General features: G+C 35.4%; 7 protein-coding genes across 7 annotated transcripts; 1 reads left to right on the top strand and 6 right to left on the bottom strand.

The window, feature by feature from the left end:
* Nucleotides 1-6: 6 nt before the first annotated feature.
* Nucleotides 7-706, bottom strand: Tsp_12176 (conserved hypothetical protein; the record flags this gene model as incomplete). Its single annotated transcript, XM_003378727.1, has 2 exons — nucleotides 592-706; nucleotides 7-402 (listed from the first exon to the last, which is right to left on the bottom strand). Coding segments are annotated over exons 1-2 (511 nt in total), but the record flags the coding sequence as incomplete, so codon positions are not given.
* A 412-nt stretch (nucleotides 707-1,118) lies between these two features.
* Tsp_12175 (hypothetical protein) lies at nucleotides 1,119-1,679 on the bottom strand. Its single transcript, XM_003378726.1, has 3 exons — nucleotides 1,524-1,679; nucleotides 1,384-1,481; nucleotides 1,119-1,314 (listed from the first exon to the last, which is right to left on the bottom strand). Exons 1-3 carry the CDS (start codon nucleotides 1,677-1,679, stop codon nucleotides 1,119-1,121), a joined length of 450 nt encoding a protein of 149 aa, XP_003378774.1.
* Nucleotides 1,680-5,622: 3,943 nt separating this feature from the next.
* Tsp_12174 (conserved hypothetical protein) lies at nucleotides 5,623-6,029 on the bottom strand. Its single transcript, XM_003378725.1, has 2 exons — nucleotides 5,917-6,029; nucleotides 5,623-5,839 (listed from the first exon to the last, which is right to left on the bottom strand). The coding sequence occupies exons 1-2, from the start codon at nucleotides 6,027-6,029 to the stop codon at nucleotides 5,623-5,625; spliced, it is 330 nt and encodes a 109-aa protein (XP_003378773.1).
* A 1,884-nt stretch (nucleotides 6,030-7,913) lies between these two features.
* Tsp_12173 (sulfotransferase family cytosolic 1B member 1) lies at nucleotides 7,914-9,627 on the bottom strand. Its single transcript, XM_003378724.1, has 6 exons — nucleotides 9,438-9,627; nucleotides 9,256-9,368; nucleotides 8,766-8,895; nucleotides 8,324-8,421; nucleotides 8,137-8,245; nucleotides 7,914-8,026 (listed from the first exon to the last, which is right to left on the bottom strand). Exons 1-6 carry the CDS (start codon nucleotides 9,625-9,627, stop codon nucleotides 7,914-7,916), a joined length of 753 nt encoding a protein of 250 aa, XP_003378772.1.
* An 866-nt stretch (nucleotides 9,628-10,493) lies between these two features.
* On the top strand, nucleotides 10,494-17,539 carry Tsp_12172 (zinc knuckle protein). The gene is made up of 9 exons (XM_003378723.1): nucleotides 10,494-10,610; nucleotides 11,793-11,926; nucleotides 12,320-12,515; nucleotides 12,611-13,638; nucleotides 14,065-14,345; nucleotides 14,775-15,821; nucleotides 16,004-16,318; nucleotides 16,977-17,049; nucleotides 17,404-17,539. The coding sequence occupies exons 1-9, from the start codon at nucleotides 10,494-10,496 to the stop codon at nucleotides 17,537-17,539; spliced, it is 3,327 nt and encodes a 1,108-aa protein (XP_003378771.1).
* Nucleotides 17,540-18,117: 578 nt separating this feature from the next.
* Nucleotides 18,118-18,633, bottom strand: Tsp_12171 (putative DNA mismatch repair protein). Its single transcript, XM_003378722.1, has 2 exons — nucleotides 18,439-18,633; nucleotides 18,118-18,222 (listed from the first exon to the last, which is right to left on the bottom strand). Exons 1-2 carry the CDS (start codon nucleotides 18,631-18,633, stop codon nucleotides 18,118-18,120), a joined length of 300 nt encoding a protein of 99 aa, XP_003378770.1.
* A 421-nt stretch (nucleotides 18,634-19,054) lies between these two features.
* On the bottom strand, nucleotides 19,055-19,569 carry Tsp_12170 (conserved hypothetical protein). Its single transcript, XM_003378721.1, has 5 exons — nucleotides 19,533-19,569; nucleotides 19,448-19,506; nucleotides 19,294-19,387; nucleotides 19,242-19,252; nucleotides 19,055-19,216 (listed from the first exon to the last, which is right to left on the bottom strand). The coding sequence occupies exons 1-5, from the start codon at nucleotides 19,567-19,569 to the stop codon at nucleotides 19,055-19,057; spliced, it is 363 nt and encodes a 120-aa protein (XP_003378769.1).
* Nucleotides 19,570-20,219: the final 650 nt, after the last annotated feature.

Genomic DNA, 20,219 nt, shown 5'->3' with positions numbered 1-20,219 from the left:
TTTTACAGTTCTGTTCTTGATGATCACGCATACACTGACAATATTCATTTATTCTCTTCTCCAGAAGAAGGTGAACATTTTCTTTATGGATATCTTGCTGATTCAATTGATCCAACGCATTTTCTGCTGCCGCTTTGCAATTTTCTTTGATACTAATAATATCTTTCACTGCTGGTATGATGCGATCGACTTTCTCCAATCCACTCACATTTTCTTGACGAAATTTTGTCAAAATTTTAAAATCACGCTTTGGCAAGTCCTCTTTTCCAATTTCTTTGTGAACAACTGGCACCGAAACTGTTTTCTTTGCCATTCTTCCACTTATCGATAATGCAATCGTTTCCAACTGCTTTACCAAAATACGACCAACATTATTGTTTGTCTTGGTAATCATAAACTTTACTTTAAAATAAATATACTGTTTTTAATGTTTGTTTAATTTAAACCAATACGAATGGTGTAACTTTAAACTAAACTTGATCAGTTCTGGGACAAATTTTTGTCCTATTTTATTGCTCATTGGTATTTAGCCCTCATCCGGGCGACAAATTTTACAACTTAATCCGGGCATCTGTCTACATATGCAGATACTTGAAGTTTTGTCGTATTTCATCCCTGAATGTGATGCTAAACAGCAACCTTTAGGGTTTTGGGAGCAGTCCGTAGCGGACGAAGGCATTCTTTGCTTGTCCATAGATTTTTTCATTTTTGATACCTTGTTTCGATGTTTCGTTTAACCAGTTGAGCCGAAAGCTCTTTTATAAAATGTTTCTTTGTCTTCTTATAACTTTGCTGTTGGCTCATCAGTAAGTATGCGTTGTTGATACACACGTCAACAATGAGGTATGGTGTATTTATTGGTCTTTCGTTTGCAGGAAAAATCTTCTTTTCTTGAAATCCATGCTGCCCATGCCTCCTTTGCCAAGATTATAATCATTTGTGATGTTTGGTCTTCTGTCATCTCGATGGTTGTCTATTTTCAGCGTTGTATGGCACGTACTCATCAAAAAAACATTCTTATTCTTCCTTGGAATATAACTGATCATGATTACTTTTTTGTTGTGCTCATAAACAGCCAGAGTTGAGTAAACATCACGTCCTCTTGTATTCCGCAAACATTATGGTACGTCGCGGCGATTTGCATAGACTGTACCTACAGCTATTAAACCACGCTCAAGTAAATGTTGTACAATGGAGTCAGAAGTAAAATAACGGTCCATAAAAACGTTTCTGTTAGATTGTACAAATGGCTGTGCCCACTGTTCAACAATGGTGTTCGATAGTCGAGTTTGGCGTTGTTCACTACTTCTGCTACTATATAGCAAACCTTTTAGAGCATAACCATTTTCGGCGTCAAATATCTAGTAGATCTTCACACCATACTTTGCTGGCTTGCATAGCATGATTATTTGCCCTAGTATGTAGCCACGGAAGCCATGCAGTTGCTCATCAATGGTTAATTTTTTTGATGGTACACAATGCTTCATTAAATTACTTTGAAACATTTCCTAGGTGTCTCTCACCGCTGCCATTTTATTCGTCACTTTGCGAGTTTCTCGCGTTGCCTTGTTGTCAGACGTAGCATGGCATATAAAAGGTCTGAAACAATTGTACGACATGGCGCAGCGGCAAAACGGCCTGCTGCCATTACGCAAATATAGTTCTTCTACTGCAGACATGTTATCTTTGTCAGCACCTGCACGTATGATGGTTCCCAGTGCAGCATAGATTTCAGAATATGTGAACTCTCATTTCTTCAAAATGCGCATACGTCTGTTGGTGTGGCGATGTATTTGTGCAACCGTATTTTCATCAAAGAATAGGGAAAATGCATCCTTCTATATATAAAATTCAGGAGATATTTTTTCCCGCTGCCATGATGAGATATTTATATTTCTCACGTTAAAAAATACTAGCAAAAGACAAAAAAATCAGGAAGGATGCTACTTACAATTGGCAATGCATCTTGTCATCCTAGTTTCGAATAATTGGTAGACCGTAAAAATGGCTTGGTCTAGGTTGTGTTTTCGCCACCGAATGCATCATCGCTTGTTCAGCCAATGGATCACAAGCTGTTATTCAAAGTTTATAAAAAAGCGGTATAAGAAAGAACACTTGCGAAGAATTGTACTTTTTCGAAGCTAATGGAAGCTTTTTAACTGGTGCCACAGCTTAGGAACGTAAATTTTTGAAAAAATTGTTGGAATATATTTGCGCAAGGGGGGGATTCGATTTCCAGATCCACTTTGTGAGTATCATGGAATAAACTACTTCTTGGTTACAATGAGGAATGTGGAAACCAATGAACAAGTTGTGATGATGTAATAGAAATATTCGAGAAGTTTAAGTTATGGCGAGAAGAAGTTGAACAGTAGCTAGCCAATGATGATATCTCATTATTTGAACCATTAAGTGACGATGAAATATTCGAAACAATGGAGAAAGTTGAAAATGAAGACACCTAATATGTCTGATATGCCAAATGAAGGGCTGAGCCATTCTTGCCTCAAAGTCGGCTTGAAGTTGTTGGACCAGCAGAAAGAAATCAGCGCTACTCAGCTGATGCCCATGAGACATATTTGTGATGCCGCTGCACAGAAGAAGCTATCTTCGTTCAAACAAAACCTTAATAGTGATTATATGAAATATGATATAAAGTAAACCTGCTGCTTTTTGAATGTATCGCTAAAAAAATATTATCAGCCGTGTTAATAATAAACGCTCATACAATTTAAGCGTGTAAACGGCAAATAACGTCGCATAATAAACAGAATGTCGAATACTCCGCGTCTGATTGAGCTTCATTATAGCTATAAACGCTTCAATTGTTGTGTACATACATTTTTAAAAATTAAAAAGGTCTTATTATCCGAAGAACCCCCCTCTCTGAAAATCTTGTGTTCAGATAATCAGAGTTCAACCGTATTACATACTATGCGTTAGCAAGGAAACGTGAAATACACTCTTAAAATCTAGTTTATATTGAGTTAGAAAACACGTTTGTAACTGCTCTTATAATTTTGTCTGAATTGTTGAATTGTATATTGTTGTGGATTAAAAAATCTGCAACAGGCAACAAACACTTTCGGTTATTTCTTCTTTAGCAGATGTTTAACCCTTCAATTACTGAACTATTTTGGCATCAAGTTTGGAAAATGCGATCCCAGAGTTTTACGACTGAATTTGATATAACTTTGTGAGAAATGTTCTACAAAAAAGCCGCCGAGTTTAGATATCAAGAAATGTATTATACTAAAATTTCTTTGTACTAAATACTGAAGATTTTTATGATGTGTAGGAAGGTGTAAATGTGAATACTGCATGTTTGCCTCGATTATAATAACTTCCAATAATTTAGCTGACTTCACTGCATATTTCGAAAATTTTGTATCATGTGTTATGCAGATTTATATCATGGACAGAAAAACAAAATAGTAGCGTCTGAAAACGACAAACGGTGAAAATGGTTGCTAAGTTCTCAGTTTCACAACAGCTGTCACAGAGACGTCTTGTGTGAACAGAATAATGCTAGTTACACACAAACTGATGGGCAGGTCACATTTCTGCTGATGTTTCTTGTCATATTTTTTGGAGCATATACAGCATCTTCCTTTTTCTGCGGCTCTTTATGAAATTCTAGGATTGCATTAATAATATTCATCACGAATTGGAATCCACTGTTCATATTGCCCTTCGAACATTTCTGTGCAGTGCCCTGAAACTCACGTTTGCTCGTTTCTGGATATGAGGTAGAACAAATATCATCTAACAACTTCTAATGCTGTTTGTTACAAATACCCTCAGAAACTTCAAGTTATCATATTTAATTAACATGATCGTGAATAAAACAGATGAAGGAAGATTTTCATTTCAACGTTCGACAAACAATGCGTACACAATTTCAACTCAAACAAACTGATAATCGATTAACGACTATCCGCAAAATTTTAACACACCTAACAAATCACGAATAATAATTTAATAAATAATATGTCAATAAAAGTCATCATCTGCTCATTGTTCCGCCGGAAATCAAACGGACCCGAACGAAATGCTACAGAAGCGTGCAAGTGCTGTACAACAGAATGATAATTAAAATTTTTCAAAGCTTGTTTTGAATGTGAAATAAAACATGCGCATCAACAACAACAAACCGGTAATTTAATATTGCACTGTATTTTTTGAACATTTATAATTTTAAAGTAAGAATAAGAAAACATGAACACAAAAAATATGAAAAGTATGACGAGCAAATTAACAAATAATTTAAAAAGAAAAAAGAAGTTTGATTTGTACAATGATACATAAATTTTTCCATTATTATTTTTTTATAAAACGTAATAGTGAAAATAATATTCGTGTAGTGTTCAAGAACGTTGCATTACGAGGTAATGATATGAATTTTTAGAAAATATTTTAAAAATAAAAATTACTGATTATTAATAGTTGGTTAATTTTTAATTATTATGCTCTATTTTTTAATTTGTACTTGTTTTATTCAAGTAGATTTAGATTTAAACAGTAGTCTCTATACGTTGAAAATGAGAAAAGCACAAATTCCAATGCTATAACCAGTTTTATATTATTCTATTATATTCTATAACGTAATATAAATATTGAATTGAATTGAATTGTATTGTATTGCATCTGTTGAGAAATCTTTTCTCAATACCTGCTCATCACTATCTAAAACTCCCCGTGGCAGCAAAGCATTGCTCCTGGTACGAAAACAACAATTGCGCAACGCCAGCTGCACCCCTTGTTTTTCTCAATGGAAAACAATGGAATAGCAAGTAAGCGCAAGAAAAGGTCAACGTCCTGTCATATATCCGCCACAACTCCGGTGGTCAGTTGCTGAAAAAACGTCAAAGTGAAATGTGGCTGACAGCACGCCTGTTCAGACCCCGGTTAAGCTGCACAGTCTAAGGGATTGTGCAACCAAGCCGATTTTCTAATTGCTCTTCGATGATCTGGGTCGCCAGACTCGGAGTGAGGTCAAGAAAAAGATATAAATACAAGTGCGGAGGGAGGAGGGACAATAACACGGAACACTCCGTATCGAATACCGCCCGAACCGTTTTTCTCTCGCCATATCATTGCTATTACTCACTGTTCATTCTGAATAAACCTATTCTTCGTCAGATCCGTTGTCGTTAATTTTCTATAAATATCCTATACAGTCCACCACAAGAAAGATCTTCAAGTTTAAACCAAGGATTTCTTAACAGCATCATTTTAAAATAATGTTCAAAATTGGATGATTTGTTTCTAATCATTGAACAATTTCAATTAATCAGTTTGTGCAAAAAATAGCAAATGTGTTAAATTTGTTTTGAAAATCAGACATTTGGATTATATTTTTTAATTTGTTATGTTTTAAAAATAATTATGCTTAAATAGTATAAGCAAATTACATTGAATTGATAAAATTAAATGAAATTGTATTGATAATACATGACATGAAATGAGAATTGTAATACGGTCGAACATGGTTAAGTGCACATGAAAATTGGCAAGAATTAGTATCCACTTATCCAAAGTTGAAAATTATGCAGAGTAATTGAATGGAGCAATAGCTGCACATTTACAAATAGGTTTAATGCAAAAAAATGTCCATTTATTTTAAGTAAAATTGTCAGAAATGTAGGTTTGAATTATATTTTGTGCTACCAGCTTTACTGGCTGATCTTCAATTTGGATTAGTAGCTTTTGGCTGAATTTATGCTGTTTTCGTAAAAATATAGTCAAATTGTGTCCAGATTTGCGACAGCTTCCTTGTAAGTAACTTCCTGGGTAAGCAGTAGTTGTTTTGACTTTGGCAAGGCTTAGCTCGCCTTGTCTGTGATAGGCTTGCTTATTTTGATGTAGGGAACCATAAACTCTGCTAAGTATCAGTAGTTGCTATGGCTGATAAACCTAAAGCGGCCGGCAACGCGACTATTGTGCACATAAGGAATATATATTGTGAACAGTAAATCCCGTGGAGCGCTGCAAAATAATGCACTCAACCAAGTTATACACTTATCCATTTTTTACCGTATAATTAACTAGTGAGAATTTTGTGCACTTAAGGAAAATGTGCACGTGACCATGTTCGACTGTAATAAAAAAGATGCGCTTTAATTAATGTAATGCTTTAATGACAAGTGTGTTAGTGATCAGTTATCGAGCAGAAGTAATTGCATTTCGAATTATATTTTGCATTATTATATTTCAATTTGTTGCATTATTTGATATTCAAATGCTGTAATAAATTGCATTTTAAGGTGAAACTTGTTTATTTTCATTATTTATTTATTTAGCTACACTTTCAGTGCTTTCTGAATTGAAAATAGATGTCTTTTGCTGTCACTTGAATTATTACTTTAAGAAAATGACAGGCTGGCTGTCTCTTCATTATTTATTTCTTACCATCGGCGCATGCAATGTTATTAACAACTGCGGACTAAGCACATCTAAGTACAATGGCAATACTTTCTGGAATGGCAAATGGCAGTGGATTGTAAAAAAAGTGAAAATAGTTTCTAGGTACAAGATGCATGTTGACAAGTGTAAAATAAATGATAGCAAGAAGTTGCCTTACGTGAATGTAATATCTGATCCATCAGAGGAAAAATGTGTGCGGTTTTTCTCACATCAACACACATTTACGGTTGTTTGGCATGGAAATGACTGATACTGTTGACTTTGTAAATGACAATCAAAAAGTTACAGTCTCTCTTGCAGTTCTGCAACTCACCTGCATCACAATTACAGTTTCATTGACGACAATTTTGCATAGAGTCATTGTTTGGTAAATATCACATAAAGCTGGCTATCAGTGAAAATTTTCCGACATGTTTTTTTCATCATCATCAACTACAGAAATTCGACGTCGTCATCAAAGCTTGGCCAATTATTCAGCAGATTTTACTCGATGAACGCTATATTGTCGAATCTCGTCATGTTTCAATGCACTGACGAGATTTCAGGCACCCTAATTGCTTACATTTTTGACATCTATATACATATTTCTTTTCACATATTACACAATTTTTCTTGTCTATTTTGCTACATAGATTACAAAGACAGTTAGGAATCAATGGAAGAAGAAATTTTATGATAAATCACAGACGCGAAAGTAGCAACCTAAGTCACAAGCACATGACAACTTCCGCTTCACCATTTTGCGAATAGCATAGCGTAGGACAATAACAGTCTTTCAGCAGTTAATTACTGAATTCATTAAATATTAGAAGCACTTTTAGAAAAGATGTCAAAAAATTGAATTTTTTTTCAGACCAAAAATGGTCATTTTTAAGTAATCGTCTCAATTTTTCAATACGACAAGCAATTGCTTGTTCAATAGATTTTGAAGCTAATTGGATAAAGAATGTCTTATTCACGAAGAAATTATTGCAAAACGCTTTAATGAAAATTGTTGATTGTCAACGTGCGATCATAATAATAATGGTCTGCTTTAATAACCGAAGTATATCTTGTGGACACAGATGGTAGTCATTAATTAGTTGTTTGTGTTATTGCATAGCAAGTGTGCGTGTTTTGCTATTTCTTATCACTGAAGTAGCTATGTACTCAATTTGTTGTTATCGCTGTAATCTTACAGAATAAATATCATACGAGATTGATGCAACTTCCATATGCAAATTCATAAAATGTTTCTTCTTTGTTTTCGCAATTGCTGGTTTTATTGTTCAGATCATAATGATCATTTTCTTGAAATTAGATTGCATTTTAGAACAGATGGCAAATAAGCGACTCCTTTTTTCACCTGTGTAAAAATAGATGAAAATTCCGTCAAGAAATTTTAATAATAATACTAAAAAATATGACAAACAAGGAATGATGAGAAGAAATGAAGATTTTGCAATATAAGATGAATATCAATGTGCGCTTCATTTAATGTGCTTTTTTTACATTTCGAACTGAATATTTAAATCTGTAGCCTTCATTTGAATTTCATATATTTGATCAAACATCTCATTTTGACTAACAGTAAAATAGTTTTTCCAGTCACCAACTTGCCCTATTAAATAAATGAAATGATAAAGTTTTACACAATAATGGACTGTTTTAATGGAAAATTCAAACCTTTTCGAATAAATTCAGATATTTTTTGATTGAACAACCACACACCTTTCCTGTTGGAGCGATTGCTGGTTTTCATATTTTGAAAATGAACTTTGTCCATAGTTTTTTGCACAATTTCAGCACTAAGATTCAATTGCAGAAACTTGCAGATTCTCTGAATTTGAAAAGTCAAATTCTAAAAAATTGGCCACACGTTCATGGATTTCAGTATACTCAGATTATTAATGATCACCTTCTTCATATCTTCATAGTTGACAAATAGCATATTCTGATTAATTTGGCCCAATCTCCAATAACTTTTCAAATGTTCAAACCAAGATCCACAATATACTGCAAATACACAATATACATTCAGTGAGCATTATCGACTATCAAAAAAATACATATTATCAAAATAAATTCAATTTTTTTCATTTTTGCAAATTCTAATTTTTGTCAAAGGAATATATATATATATATTTATATATATTATATACTCATATATTCATTTTCATGTATTTTATATTCATTCAGATCATCCGTATATACAAATACATAATCAAAAGAAGTTAATATATATGTATGGATATAAATGAGAAATATAGATAGTGTGAAAAATTTTATCGCTAATTGAAGCGTAATCAAAATTGACAATGAGCAATAGCAGTAAATTTCTTGGAATATCTCAGACATACCTTTTCCGCTTATATATAAGGTGAAAAAATGTTCCCATGAAAAATCTTGTTGACCAAGAAAACGAGCCATACGATGAAAATGATAATAACTAACTGCGGTGTCTTTTGGATTTCGATATACATAAATGATCTATTCAAATATGGCATAAACGATCATCTAGATCATGACCAAAATGTTTATTGAAACCACAAACTTTGCATTTGCCATGAACAGCTTCTGTTGGAAGAAGTTCTAATGGTAAATGTGTAAACCATATTCTTGGGTTGTTATTTTCTTCGTTAAGTGCAATTGGTGTGATTGGATTTGTGAAGCTATTAAACAATTTTGAAAACATCTGAAAACAGTTTACTTTACAATAATAATAATAATAAATAATTTATTTAGTTATGCATTATCATTAAATACTTAATTCATTAATTTAATTTTATTTTGGTTAAAAGAATTAGAGAAAATCGCACATATTACTTGCCACAACCAAAATGCACGCACCCATGCATACTTGTTGTCCATTTCTAACCAAGGAACTCTTTCATGCAATGGCTTTTGTTTCACCTGTTCACTGTGGCACAGTTGAGAAAGCAATTCACTAACCCATGTAGTACCTAGAAAAAAAAAGAAAGAAAAGAAAAATGCAAAAAGCAAGGCAAAACTTTTGCTTTAAAAATTATTACCTGATTTTGGATATGAGATTATTAAAATGTCTGTAGGTCGAAAATGAAATTCGCGAAGGGTAAGAATTTGTTCCGGAGATACAACTACTCCTGGCCAGATGTAACCAGCAAATGCAAAAGCTCGTGGAATTCGAAAAAAGTACGCCTTCGTAATTTCACTGTCCACTTCTAAATTGCCATTTAAATCCATATAGAAAAATAAATGAAAAATTCGTGCCAATTGAATATAAATGGAACAAAATTTAATAAATGTCAATCAATCAAATATTCATTTTAATTCAGCTTTATTTGTTTAATCTTTACGAGCGGAATTGAACTAAAATTTGAATTGAGTGTTTCAAAAAGCATCAGCTTTTAGAAAAATTTGCATTTCATCAACACATTTTAATCACCAATATAATTAATTAATGAATAAAGTTAATGAATAATATTCTGTCATTCATTTTCAAGAATGTAGAAGTTAAATAAAACAAAGTTACATGGCTAATTATGCAAAAATGTCACTCATATGTAGAAATTAACCCTGAAGATGAGATTGCGTTGCGTTTCCACTTTCAAGTGTATCAGCAAAACCAGCAGCAATGTGAATCTATGAAAATTATTTAATTTCAAGAATGATCGTTTTTCAAAGAAACAAACAAACAACTAACTGTCGACATGACTGATTGCTTGAAAAAATTCAACTTTATCCTTTCATTTTTTTGCACAAACTATAGTCAATTTGTGCAGCAATTCAAAATTCTTTTCATTTTTTTTCTAATAATGTACAAATAAATAAATAATTGATTGATTGATTGCGACAATTTGATGCTATCGATCCACCATCTAATCAAGCATCTGGGAAGAAATTTCTACGGACAGCTAATTTCATTTTATAATAATTTTGAAACAATTTTATTGTCAGTTTTCAAAGCAGCGCTTTTTGAAAATGAAATCTTCACCCCACAACATCAACTGATTTCATGGTTGACGACTGACAACTAATTGATTAAATGACAATTGATAATGAATGAACTAGGCATTTGTATGAAAGCATGAACAAACAACCTTCCCAGCATGACCAAATGGAAAAATCAAAGCACAAATCATGGAAATGGAAAACCTGCCATTTTTGTTTGGAACAGCAACAGCAACATTTTCTATTCTTCTTCGCTCCTTTTCGCCCTTTATCCAGTAAGAATCTGGTAAGAATTTCTTCCATATGTCCTCCCCTCTCTCTTTCTCTCTCTTCCTTTCGTTCCTTTTCATTATTTGTTTAATTTTTTTATTTTATGTTTATTTTATATTATATATTTTTATTTTATAGCCACATCATTTGCATACTTCAAACAAAAAATTTAAAACACTTTCTTAAAATTTATCGCATTTTTTTATTTCTTTTTTGCTAATGTTCCATTAATTTTATAATTTTTATTAGACAAACTGTTCATTAAAAAATCCGTCTTGAATTTTCACAATTTTAATACACTTATTCAAATAAAGTGAATTGCATATGATTTAAACATAAAATACAGCAACAACAACAACTACTAATAATAATCATCATAATAATAGAGTATTCGCTTTTCCACAATAATTTTACATTTTATGATTAAGTTTTTATTTTTTTAAATCTTTATTTCATTTAAAATATATTCAAATCTATTTATTTCTTCTAATTTCTAAAGTGACCTTCATAATTTTGCCTAAAAAATTGTAGCACAATCCTTATTTACTGCAAATAATATAAAGTCCATTTTTTGAAAATTAAACCTTTTTGCAAAACTTTTCTTCTAAATGCCGTTAAAACGTTTTACATTACTTGGATTCAAAAGGTGTGATGATGGATTATGCTAATTTTACTTTTTTACTGACTAGTGACTTTTATTAATTGAAACGTCAGCAAAACAAAATTATAAAAATTTCCACTTTGGATGATGGAAATTTTACTTAATTACAATAGCAACAATAATTTGATTAAATGATGCATATTTTATAATAAAAGTGTCATTGTTTCAGATAATAAAAATTTGCTGCTTGGAAAAACAACACTTAAAACAGTAGCGGTATAATAAAATATCGAACATTTTCCATGATGGAATCGGTAAGCAGTTTATTGGAATGCTATAAACATTAGATTAAACAAAATATATAAATTAAACAAGCAATACTTTTAATAATATTCGATTCTTTTTCTTTTTCAAATGAATCTCTCATATTCATCTTATGCATGCTCAATTTTGCTATTAATTATTATTCGTCTTTTATATTTAATTATTTATTCACTGCTGAACTGAACATTGCTCTGAAAAATTGATCAGCACTGAACAATGCTTTATGAATAGTTTTTCAAAAAACCCAAGTGCTATATTTTAGGAAACTGACGATGGAACAAAACCGTTTATAGCAATCGCCATGCTAGTATGCGGTGTAATTGGTGGTCTGATGCTTGTAATACTCTGTTTAATATTTTGCAAGCAATGTTTTAAACCGCAGCAAGATAGCAAACTGTGAGCAAAATTTTGATTTAGCTAATTGCTAGTACTAGTATCATTAAAAATAAAATTATAAAATAAAAAATGCAATCATGCAGTTTTTGATATTTAGTTTTTGCTTCTGTTGCAGTAGTAAAAGTCTATCACTTAAACTGATATAGTTACCAAATTTTGTATTGTGAAAAAGATTTTTATGAAAAACAGAATTTCTTGTCACGAAAGGAGCTTTATCCTAAATCACAAAATCTAAAAACATGAAACCCTCATAAGACATTGTACTAAGATGTTCTTTACCGTGGAACTAAAATTTTCTGCCTTTAGTCATTTTCCTTTTAATCACAATCAGTAAATAATGATGATGAAATTTATATGCCTATGTTCATTATGTTCCATTTTGCATTGTTTCAGAAATGAAAATAGATGTTACTATCGAACATGTTACAGTGAGAAAAGTTCTCCAGCAAAAAGAAGCAGATTGAATAACAGACTTTTTGAATATGCAACTGAAAGTCAAAGTAGAAAAAGCAAAGGAAATGAGCAGCAATATAAAAACAAGCCATGCAGTGGTAATCTGATGGTGATAGAGACTTCCAGAAATGTTGCCGTAAGTGATTCCAGGTTAAAGAAGTGATTTATATTTTATTAAATTTAGAAAATGACAAATATAACTTTAAAATTCAATATACGCATTCATTACAGGAATTTTGTCCGAAAGGAAAATCCAGTTCTGAAAAGCATATCAAAATTGCCCATCCAGATAATCAAACGACAGTTGAAGAAGAGACGTCTGAAGTTTTGCAGCAACACTGCAATGAATTTAATCATTTTCAATGCCGACAAGCATTGCATTCCCCTCAGTCAAGATTGACCATATTTCAAAACACATTATCATTCAAAGATAAATCAAATAGCAAAATGTTGAAAAATGGCACTGAGTTGCAAAAATGCATTAGTCAATCTAAAGTCAATAGGGCTTGTTCTACTGCACCTGTACTACCAGTTGAAAAAAATAATGAAGATTTATTAGCAGATCAATTTTCTGAAAATGATAGTCTCATCGCTTCAGATTGGGTTGAACAGCAACCGCGTAAAATATACGTCGACCGTAAAAAGCGTCAAAACATACTAAAACGTGCACCGCAGCCAAACTTATGCAACAATCACCAAAGTGCTTGGGCTGAGCAGGGAGGCAGAGTTATTAAAAGTTTTGAATTACTCGATGACCATTGCAAACCATACATACCAACAAGACAGGCGAGAAGTTTGGAAATCGACTATGGTACTACGACAACTTCCAAACCGATACATCAGTCATTTTGCTTCGGCCGACAGCAGCTGAACAAAGCAAATCCGCCTAGACTGTTGTTCAATTCACCAGCATATGAAAAATGGGATAATTTTGAGGCTAATTTCAGGACTAGAATTGCCAGACCATTGACAGAAGATTTAGCCGGAAAAATGGAATCTGAATGCAACAACAAACTCTGGGAACTGAGATGTTCATTAATAAAGCAGTTGCACAGCTTGAATCACAATATGCCGGCCAAAGATAAAATGTTTTGTCGAACAGAAAATGATAAAAAAAGTTCCTCTTCTTCAACCACCTGTACAACGTCTTTTGAATCCAACACTGAACTTTCCGCGTGTGATGAATTTTCTTGGACTCCATGTCTACCAACGCTCAACAGCACACCGCTGACATTGCATGCAAAACGGCAAAAGTTAAGGTAATAATTGAAAGCACAAAATCATTTGCATAAAAATGAAACATTAAACTTGAATTTGTTTAAGAAAATTATATTTACGTCGTCAGTGGCAACTGCACAAACAGCATGCGGCCATTGTGCAAAGTCAAGAAAGTTACGAGACTGCCGAAAGTTCTGAATCGAGCAAACTAGAGCAAACATTAACTTCAACTGAATCGATTGTCGTTGGAAATACTGGTAAAAATAATTTAAAATTAATTCTCCAAATTTTAATTTTTCGACATCTTTTTTTTCAAAAATCATATATGAAAAATGTAAATAGCAGTATGATGATAACAAAACGCTTCAGTAAAATTAAACTTTTGATTTAAAAATAAACTTTTTATTATTAATCTGCGGTCATGTTTTGTCAAATAAACATGTCATGTCAACAGATTAACATGTCAGATTAGTCATATCCGATTCATTTTATTGGATTGCGCTTTTAGAAGCACAATTAACAAGTCGACCAGAAATTTGGGAACAAGCGCAAAACCGCTTTCCGTACATTCCTCCTATAAAAAATGAAGTTATCGATTTGACCTGCGCCTCTCTAGTAAATGACAGCATTGGAAATGCTTGCCAATACTGGATTCATTCTGAGTCAACGTTGCCTTCACAGACATCAGAACATCCATTGATAGGCATCCAATATCATCCGTCTGAGCAGAAAGCTGGACAAGCGTCACGTGATTTCTACTTGCAAATATAATTCAGCGCACCAGGACAGATTTGCACATCAATGTTGAAAAGCAGTATTTCTAGAAACACTCGATGCATTTTCATTTATCAATGTTCACTTTTGAGAATAAAAATACTAGCATATAAAAAACGGCACTACTGTTTCGTTCAAATCTTTCTGTTTACTTATATTGTTTATTTAAAAAAAAGTGAATAATCAAAGGAAGTATATGAACGTCGTTTCAAATGCTTACATTATTATTATAAAAAGTATAAAATCAAAATAATACAGAAATGAAAGACAATGAATAAAATAAATCAGTACTGTTGACGCTCAGCTAATTCATCGTTTAATATTAAACATTTTTTATTTAAATCATCATTCAACTGCTCGTCAGTTCTGGTTTTTGTACAGAGGCGAATCATTTGAGCTACAGATTTTTTCTTAAATTTCTTGCTCTTCATTCGTCGGTTCTTGCTCGCGGTTGCCAATAAAAAATATACTTACTGCCTGTTGATTGATTGCTACAATGCCATCAGGAAAGCGCGAATCAGAAAGAAATGGAAACCCGCCGGTCAATACCAATTCGTCGCTGAACAGCGACTAACGCGCCGAAAACACGGTGGAGGAAGCGAACGAACTTGCTCGAGGGAGCGGCTCGTTACATTGAGGGCTTGTCCGGGAAATGGCGTTGAGGGGAGCCACAAGTGCTTGTTACGGCCTACCCCCAGCCTTTTCTCCAGAAATGAATCCGAACGAGTGGCTGGACACGGTCGAAGCCTATTTCTTCGTCTCCGATGTGCCACTCTCCCACCAAGCCGCCAGCGTTCGCCTGCTTATGACGGAAGCGGTGCAACGTTAGCTCTTCCCGCCCGGGTCAACACGGGACAGTTCCTGGCAGAACCTCAAACGTCGCCTGCTGGAGGACTACGGCGGGAACGAGTCTCCGATCCGGTTGGAAATGCCTTTCAGTGGCTGCGGCAGCGAAAGGATCAGCCTATCCGAGACTTCGCACGCGAAGTAGCCAAAGTGGGACGCAGAGCCGGGAAGTCAGAGAGCGAATTGGTCTGCCGTTTCATCCTAGTCCTGGCGTCCAGAGAACTCCATCGAGGTCTCTGCCTGCGGGAGCCGGCGACTCTCAGAAAGGCACGCCAGTGGGCAGAAAGAGTAACCGAAATCGAGGAAGGCCGACGGAGTGCAGTCGACGATACTGGCTTGGGGAACGGCGGCCTAGCCAAGACTGTGGAAGCTTTGGCCCAGCGCTTGGACAAGATGGAGGTGACTCGGGAACGGCCATCCCGCTTGCAACCCACACGGAGAGCAATGGAGTGCTTCGAGTGCGGTGACCTGGGCCACATTCGACGAGACTGTCCCCAGCTGCGGTTCCGAACCCGGTCGGCGCGTGCTTCGAGCAGCGGAACCAGTGATGGTCGTCTCCTGGCGATGTCGGAACTCCAAGCTGGACAATCACCTTCTGTTACAGGTAATGTAAATTTGCTGGAGATTTCCCTCCTTTTGAATAGTGGGGCGGTTGTTTCCGTAGTACCGCTCCCAACATGGCGCAAGTCCACCGGGGGTGAGCCCTTTGGAGCTGCCAAAGGCTCCATCCTACTAGATGACTGGCGGAAGGTGCGCCTCTGCGGCCAAGGAGTGTAGTCGCTTCAGATCGGAAACTGGAGAGGACGTATACACGTCGCAGTTGTAGAGAGTCTGGTCGTACCGGGGATCTTGGGTACGAACTTCTTCGACCAGTTCGTCAAGGTGATCGACTAGCAAGTCCGGGAGATGACCATGACGGAGTCAAGATCGAGCGGGAGCCAGTCCCAAATGAGCGACGTAGCATCGGTTGCGCATTGGTGAGACCGAATTTCAGCGAAGCCGGAGTTGGGAAAACCACGGAGGGGAAACCAGACAGGGGCGATGGCGATCTGGAAGAGTGGGGACGTTCCCTAGTGGACGGAGCGGAGTGTTACGCGCGGAGTAGGCGGGTTCTACGCAGCATACTCAGGAAGTGCGGGAAGGCCATCTTGTGTGGTGAGGCCGACCTAGGAGGAACGAGCCTACTTAGTTGAACGTGACTTCAGTGTGGTGACTGATTTCCAGGCTATTCAGATAAAAACAACTAACAAAGTTGCATGGACCAACAACTGCCAAATTAATTAATTCCACATCCACAATTAATACATAATCGCTTCATGTCGATCAGGAGCGCAGTCAAGCCACCACCGCAAATATAAATATGAACGAAGAAGATGAAGAAGACACATTTCACATTAAGCACAAAATAATTAATAAATATTCTTAAATATGAATATAAACACAAAACATAAAACATTGTGTTCAAGCGCCCCCCCCCCCAAGTGCCCCCTTACTTCCCACCGCCCCCAAGGGAACGATATCGCCCACTTTGGGAATCACTGCGCTAAGAGGACTGACGTGGAAAACATGCCTTGTCTACCTCGATGGTATTGTCGTCTATGGGAAGACAGAGGAGGAGCTTTTGGAGCGGTTAGAAGGGGTGCTGTCCCGCCTTCAATCCGTGGGACTGAAGATCAACTGTTATTTTTATGTTAGTTGAGAATCGTTAATGTGTTCTTTAGTTAATTTTCTGACGACTATCAAATTCCACATAATTCAGGACTTGCTCCAACCTACCCAGATATGAGAATTCAATCAGCTATTCGGAGCCTTTGGGTACAAGTATCACCAAGGTGAGTTGCAAGCAAATCAAATACCCAGATGGTTAAAGTTAACGATTGATAAGATACGATTGATAAGCACAATGAAGCTTACAGGTGAAATAAGACAAGGGACATGGCTGGATATTCACCTCCTACTGATTCAATGGATTTTTTGGAAGATAAATCAAAAGCTTTTCATCAGGCGTTAAATGATGTCATTTTCGTCACTAACGCATACGGAAAAAGTCTGCATCAAAATTCAGTAACGTTTGAAAGTGATTCATTGTGGCCAGAAGTGATTGATATTTATTACAAACGTCTATATTGTTAAAAACTGCAACGAATAATAATGATGAATGCCCGATCAAGATCAAATAATTTTAGTCGCTGTGAGTCTGTTATGGCACGTGAAATCTGTCTTGTTTATTTCAAGAATTCTGGTGATAGTATCTATCTGGATTACGACTCGATCTTGCTATTGCTTAATGTATGGACACAGACAGCTCCGGCTACCGGTTGATCTAGTGTACGGCCTCCCGAGAGACGCGCGCCTTTAAATTTCATTTGTTGTCACTCCTCTGCATTTTATTTGTCAAATTTTATTTTTATCCTTTTGACTGTTTTATAATAATTCTGTTGTTCTCAGATTGAGAAAAGTAAGAGAATGAAATTACGATGAAAAAATAAAAAAAGAATACAATACAGACTGGAGCAAAATGGCGTTTTTTATATTGTATTAATGTAAATATCACCTATGTAAGAATATGGCGGTATTTTTGTTTCCATACTCATTGCAATGTTCTGAATTTTACATAAGAGTTAAATGTGTAGGTAATGGTTTTATTTATTTGAGAAGACATTAATCAGACAATTTATTTTTGGATAGCACAGAATCTGCTGATCTATCGTACTTAAACAGTTTATTCAGCAGTACAAAGTATAACATAGTGTAATACAAAACAACAATATAATATAAAACAATACAGTACAATACAATGCAAACAAACAATATAATAAAACATCATCATAGAAAAGCAATAAAAACTGCACCAGAGTAAATAAAAATAAACAATGCAGTTGTACAGGAAAGACTGGCACTCAATAATTTTCCGCCTCGGGTACTAGGTAAGCCACAGCACTTAAAAACTGCTGCATTGTACGCGTATCACCATCATATTCTGCAGTCAACGCGGTTATGCGTTGCTGCAGTTGTTCATATTTTTTATTTTTGATGTGCAAATCATTAGCGGTGACGCGTCCTGATGTTACCTGCTGATTCAATGTTTCCGTTCAACCCTGCTCGTCGATCAGCAACTGGAGCAGTTCATAAAAGCCAATGTGTCGCTTCCCCGCAAATCGGTTCATTTTGAAGTGCCAGCCTTCCAAATCATTGTTCGTGCAAATATTTAAATTATATACATTCCACAGCGGCAGTCTGTCAGGGGGCATCCATTCCACTCGGAAATAATTGAACAAGACTGCTACTGAACCAATAGCATCTCTGCCAAGCAGTTCCACGGCAGCAGGTATATCATGAAGCGGCAAAAAAGCCGCTGCCAGCAACATTTTGACTTTTTTCTTGGTTGCCGCTTCATGGATGTAGCTGATTTGCATCCCAAGATCCGTCACCTTCCGCAGAACTGCTTGGCAGAATTAGAAGTAACACCCTTGTATGTGGACCCCCGGAAATGTCCCATGCAGTGCAGGGATCAGCGCGGTCTCAAAATCGCAAATTACTGTTTGCGGCTGAAGGACCACCCCCACGTTACCGCTTTTAAAATTAAATGATCGAAAATTTCACGTTAAGTGGAGAGATCCTTTTGGACGGTTAAACTATACACAAGTGGCACTAATTTACCCGCAATAAAAACATGGATGGTGAACATCTGCTGGTACCATTCTGGAACTATTTTTAAAGTTCCATCCATGGACCAGACAGAATGTACAGATAAAATGGATAGATTTTCTTCTGTAGAAACCATTAAAATAAAATTATATACATGATTATACAACAAAAAGCAGCGACCAGCTTTCGTCATTGGGGTGGAATCTCCAGCGGCTGGCGAGTTAGCGAAAGTCTTGGAAATTTTTGTGCCCGTTTTCTGTACAATGGAAAAATGGAACGTTTCTTATACATTGGAAACTGACCAGCAGTTTCCAAATCAGCAGATGCACTGCCCGCTTCTTCGTGGTAAATCTGCGGAATGGTCTTCAATTCCTACGTTGCCCGTCGCTTAAAAGAATTTTTCTTCTCCATTTTATATAGGATGTCACTGTCAGGGGTGCAGTCATTTGCACGAGGAGCAGAAAACAACACTGCGTCCACATCCAATTTCGTGTGGATTGAACCCCGGCATCCTTTTTCTATCTACATGATAAACTTGAATTGAATGAACAGAAATGAGATATCAGATAAAATATGAATTACCCGACGGCAAACCCACTGCTTATCTTCCATGTTCGTACGTTTCAAATTGTAAACTCTTCCTTCACATGTAATAAATTGTAATTACCTCTTTCATTTGAAACCAAACGCAAATTGTAAGCCATCAGATAAGACAAATCAGAGAAAAGTCAAGCACAGAGAAAAGTGGTAAGATGGAGAAAACGTAGTTCGTTACTGATTTTATATATATGTTACGCTTAATGTTGAAAATTGCCTATTATTGATAATAGACAAGCGTTTTGCCTATTATTGATAGTAGGCAGTAAACATTTGCCTAATATTGAAAAAATGGCTTACAAGTCACGCTGTATGTTGGTGGACATTTCCTACAGTTAAGTACTAAGGGTCATTGCACAGTTTGCAAAAAAAACTGCAGAAATCAGTGTGTTCAGTGTAGAAAACGGTTTCACCAGATAGGTTTCCCAATATATTATCAGCAGCTGAATATCATGATAGTATTGTGTAACGGTTGCTGCCAATATGTTTAATATTCAACAGTGATGAATTGTAGAAATAAACACCGTATACTACTTTCATGAGGGCACTGCAGTGTACAATATTCCCAAATGGGTACACCAGAAAAAAGAAAACGCTTGCCTATTATCAATAATAGGCAATTTTCTACATTATACGTAACATATATGTATATATATATATATATATAAATCTGCTCCCACTGTTTGTAAATTAATTTGTTGCCTGTTGAAATTTATCAAGATTTGATGTAAACTTCCGGATGTAATGTCAGAATACA

This window comes from Trichinella spiralis (genome assembly GCF_000181795.1).
Source record: "Trichinella spiralis strain ISS 195 chromosome Unknown Scfld3, whole genome shotgun sequence".
In the NCBI taxonomy this organism is placed as follows: Eukaryota; Metazoa; Nematoda; class Enoplea; order Trichinellida; family Trichinellidae; genus Trichinella; species Trichinella spiralis.
The sequence above is the reverse complement of the archived record's forward strand: the minus strand, read 5'-3'. Positions and strand labels throughout refer to the sequence as shown.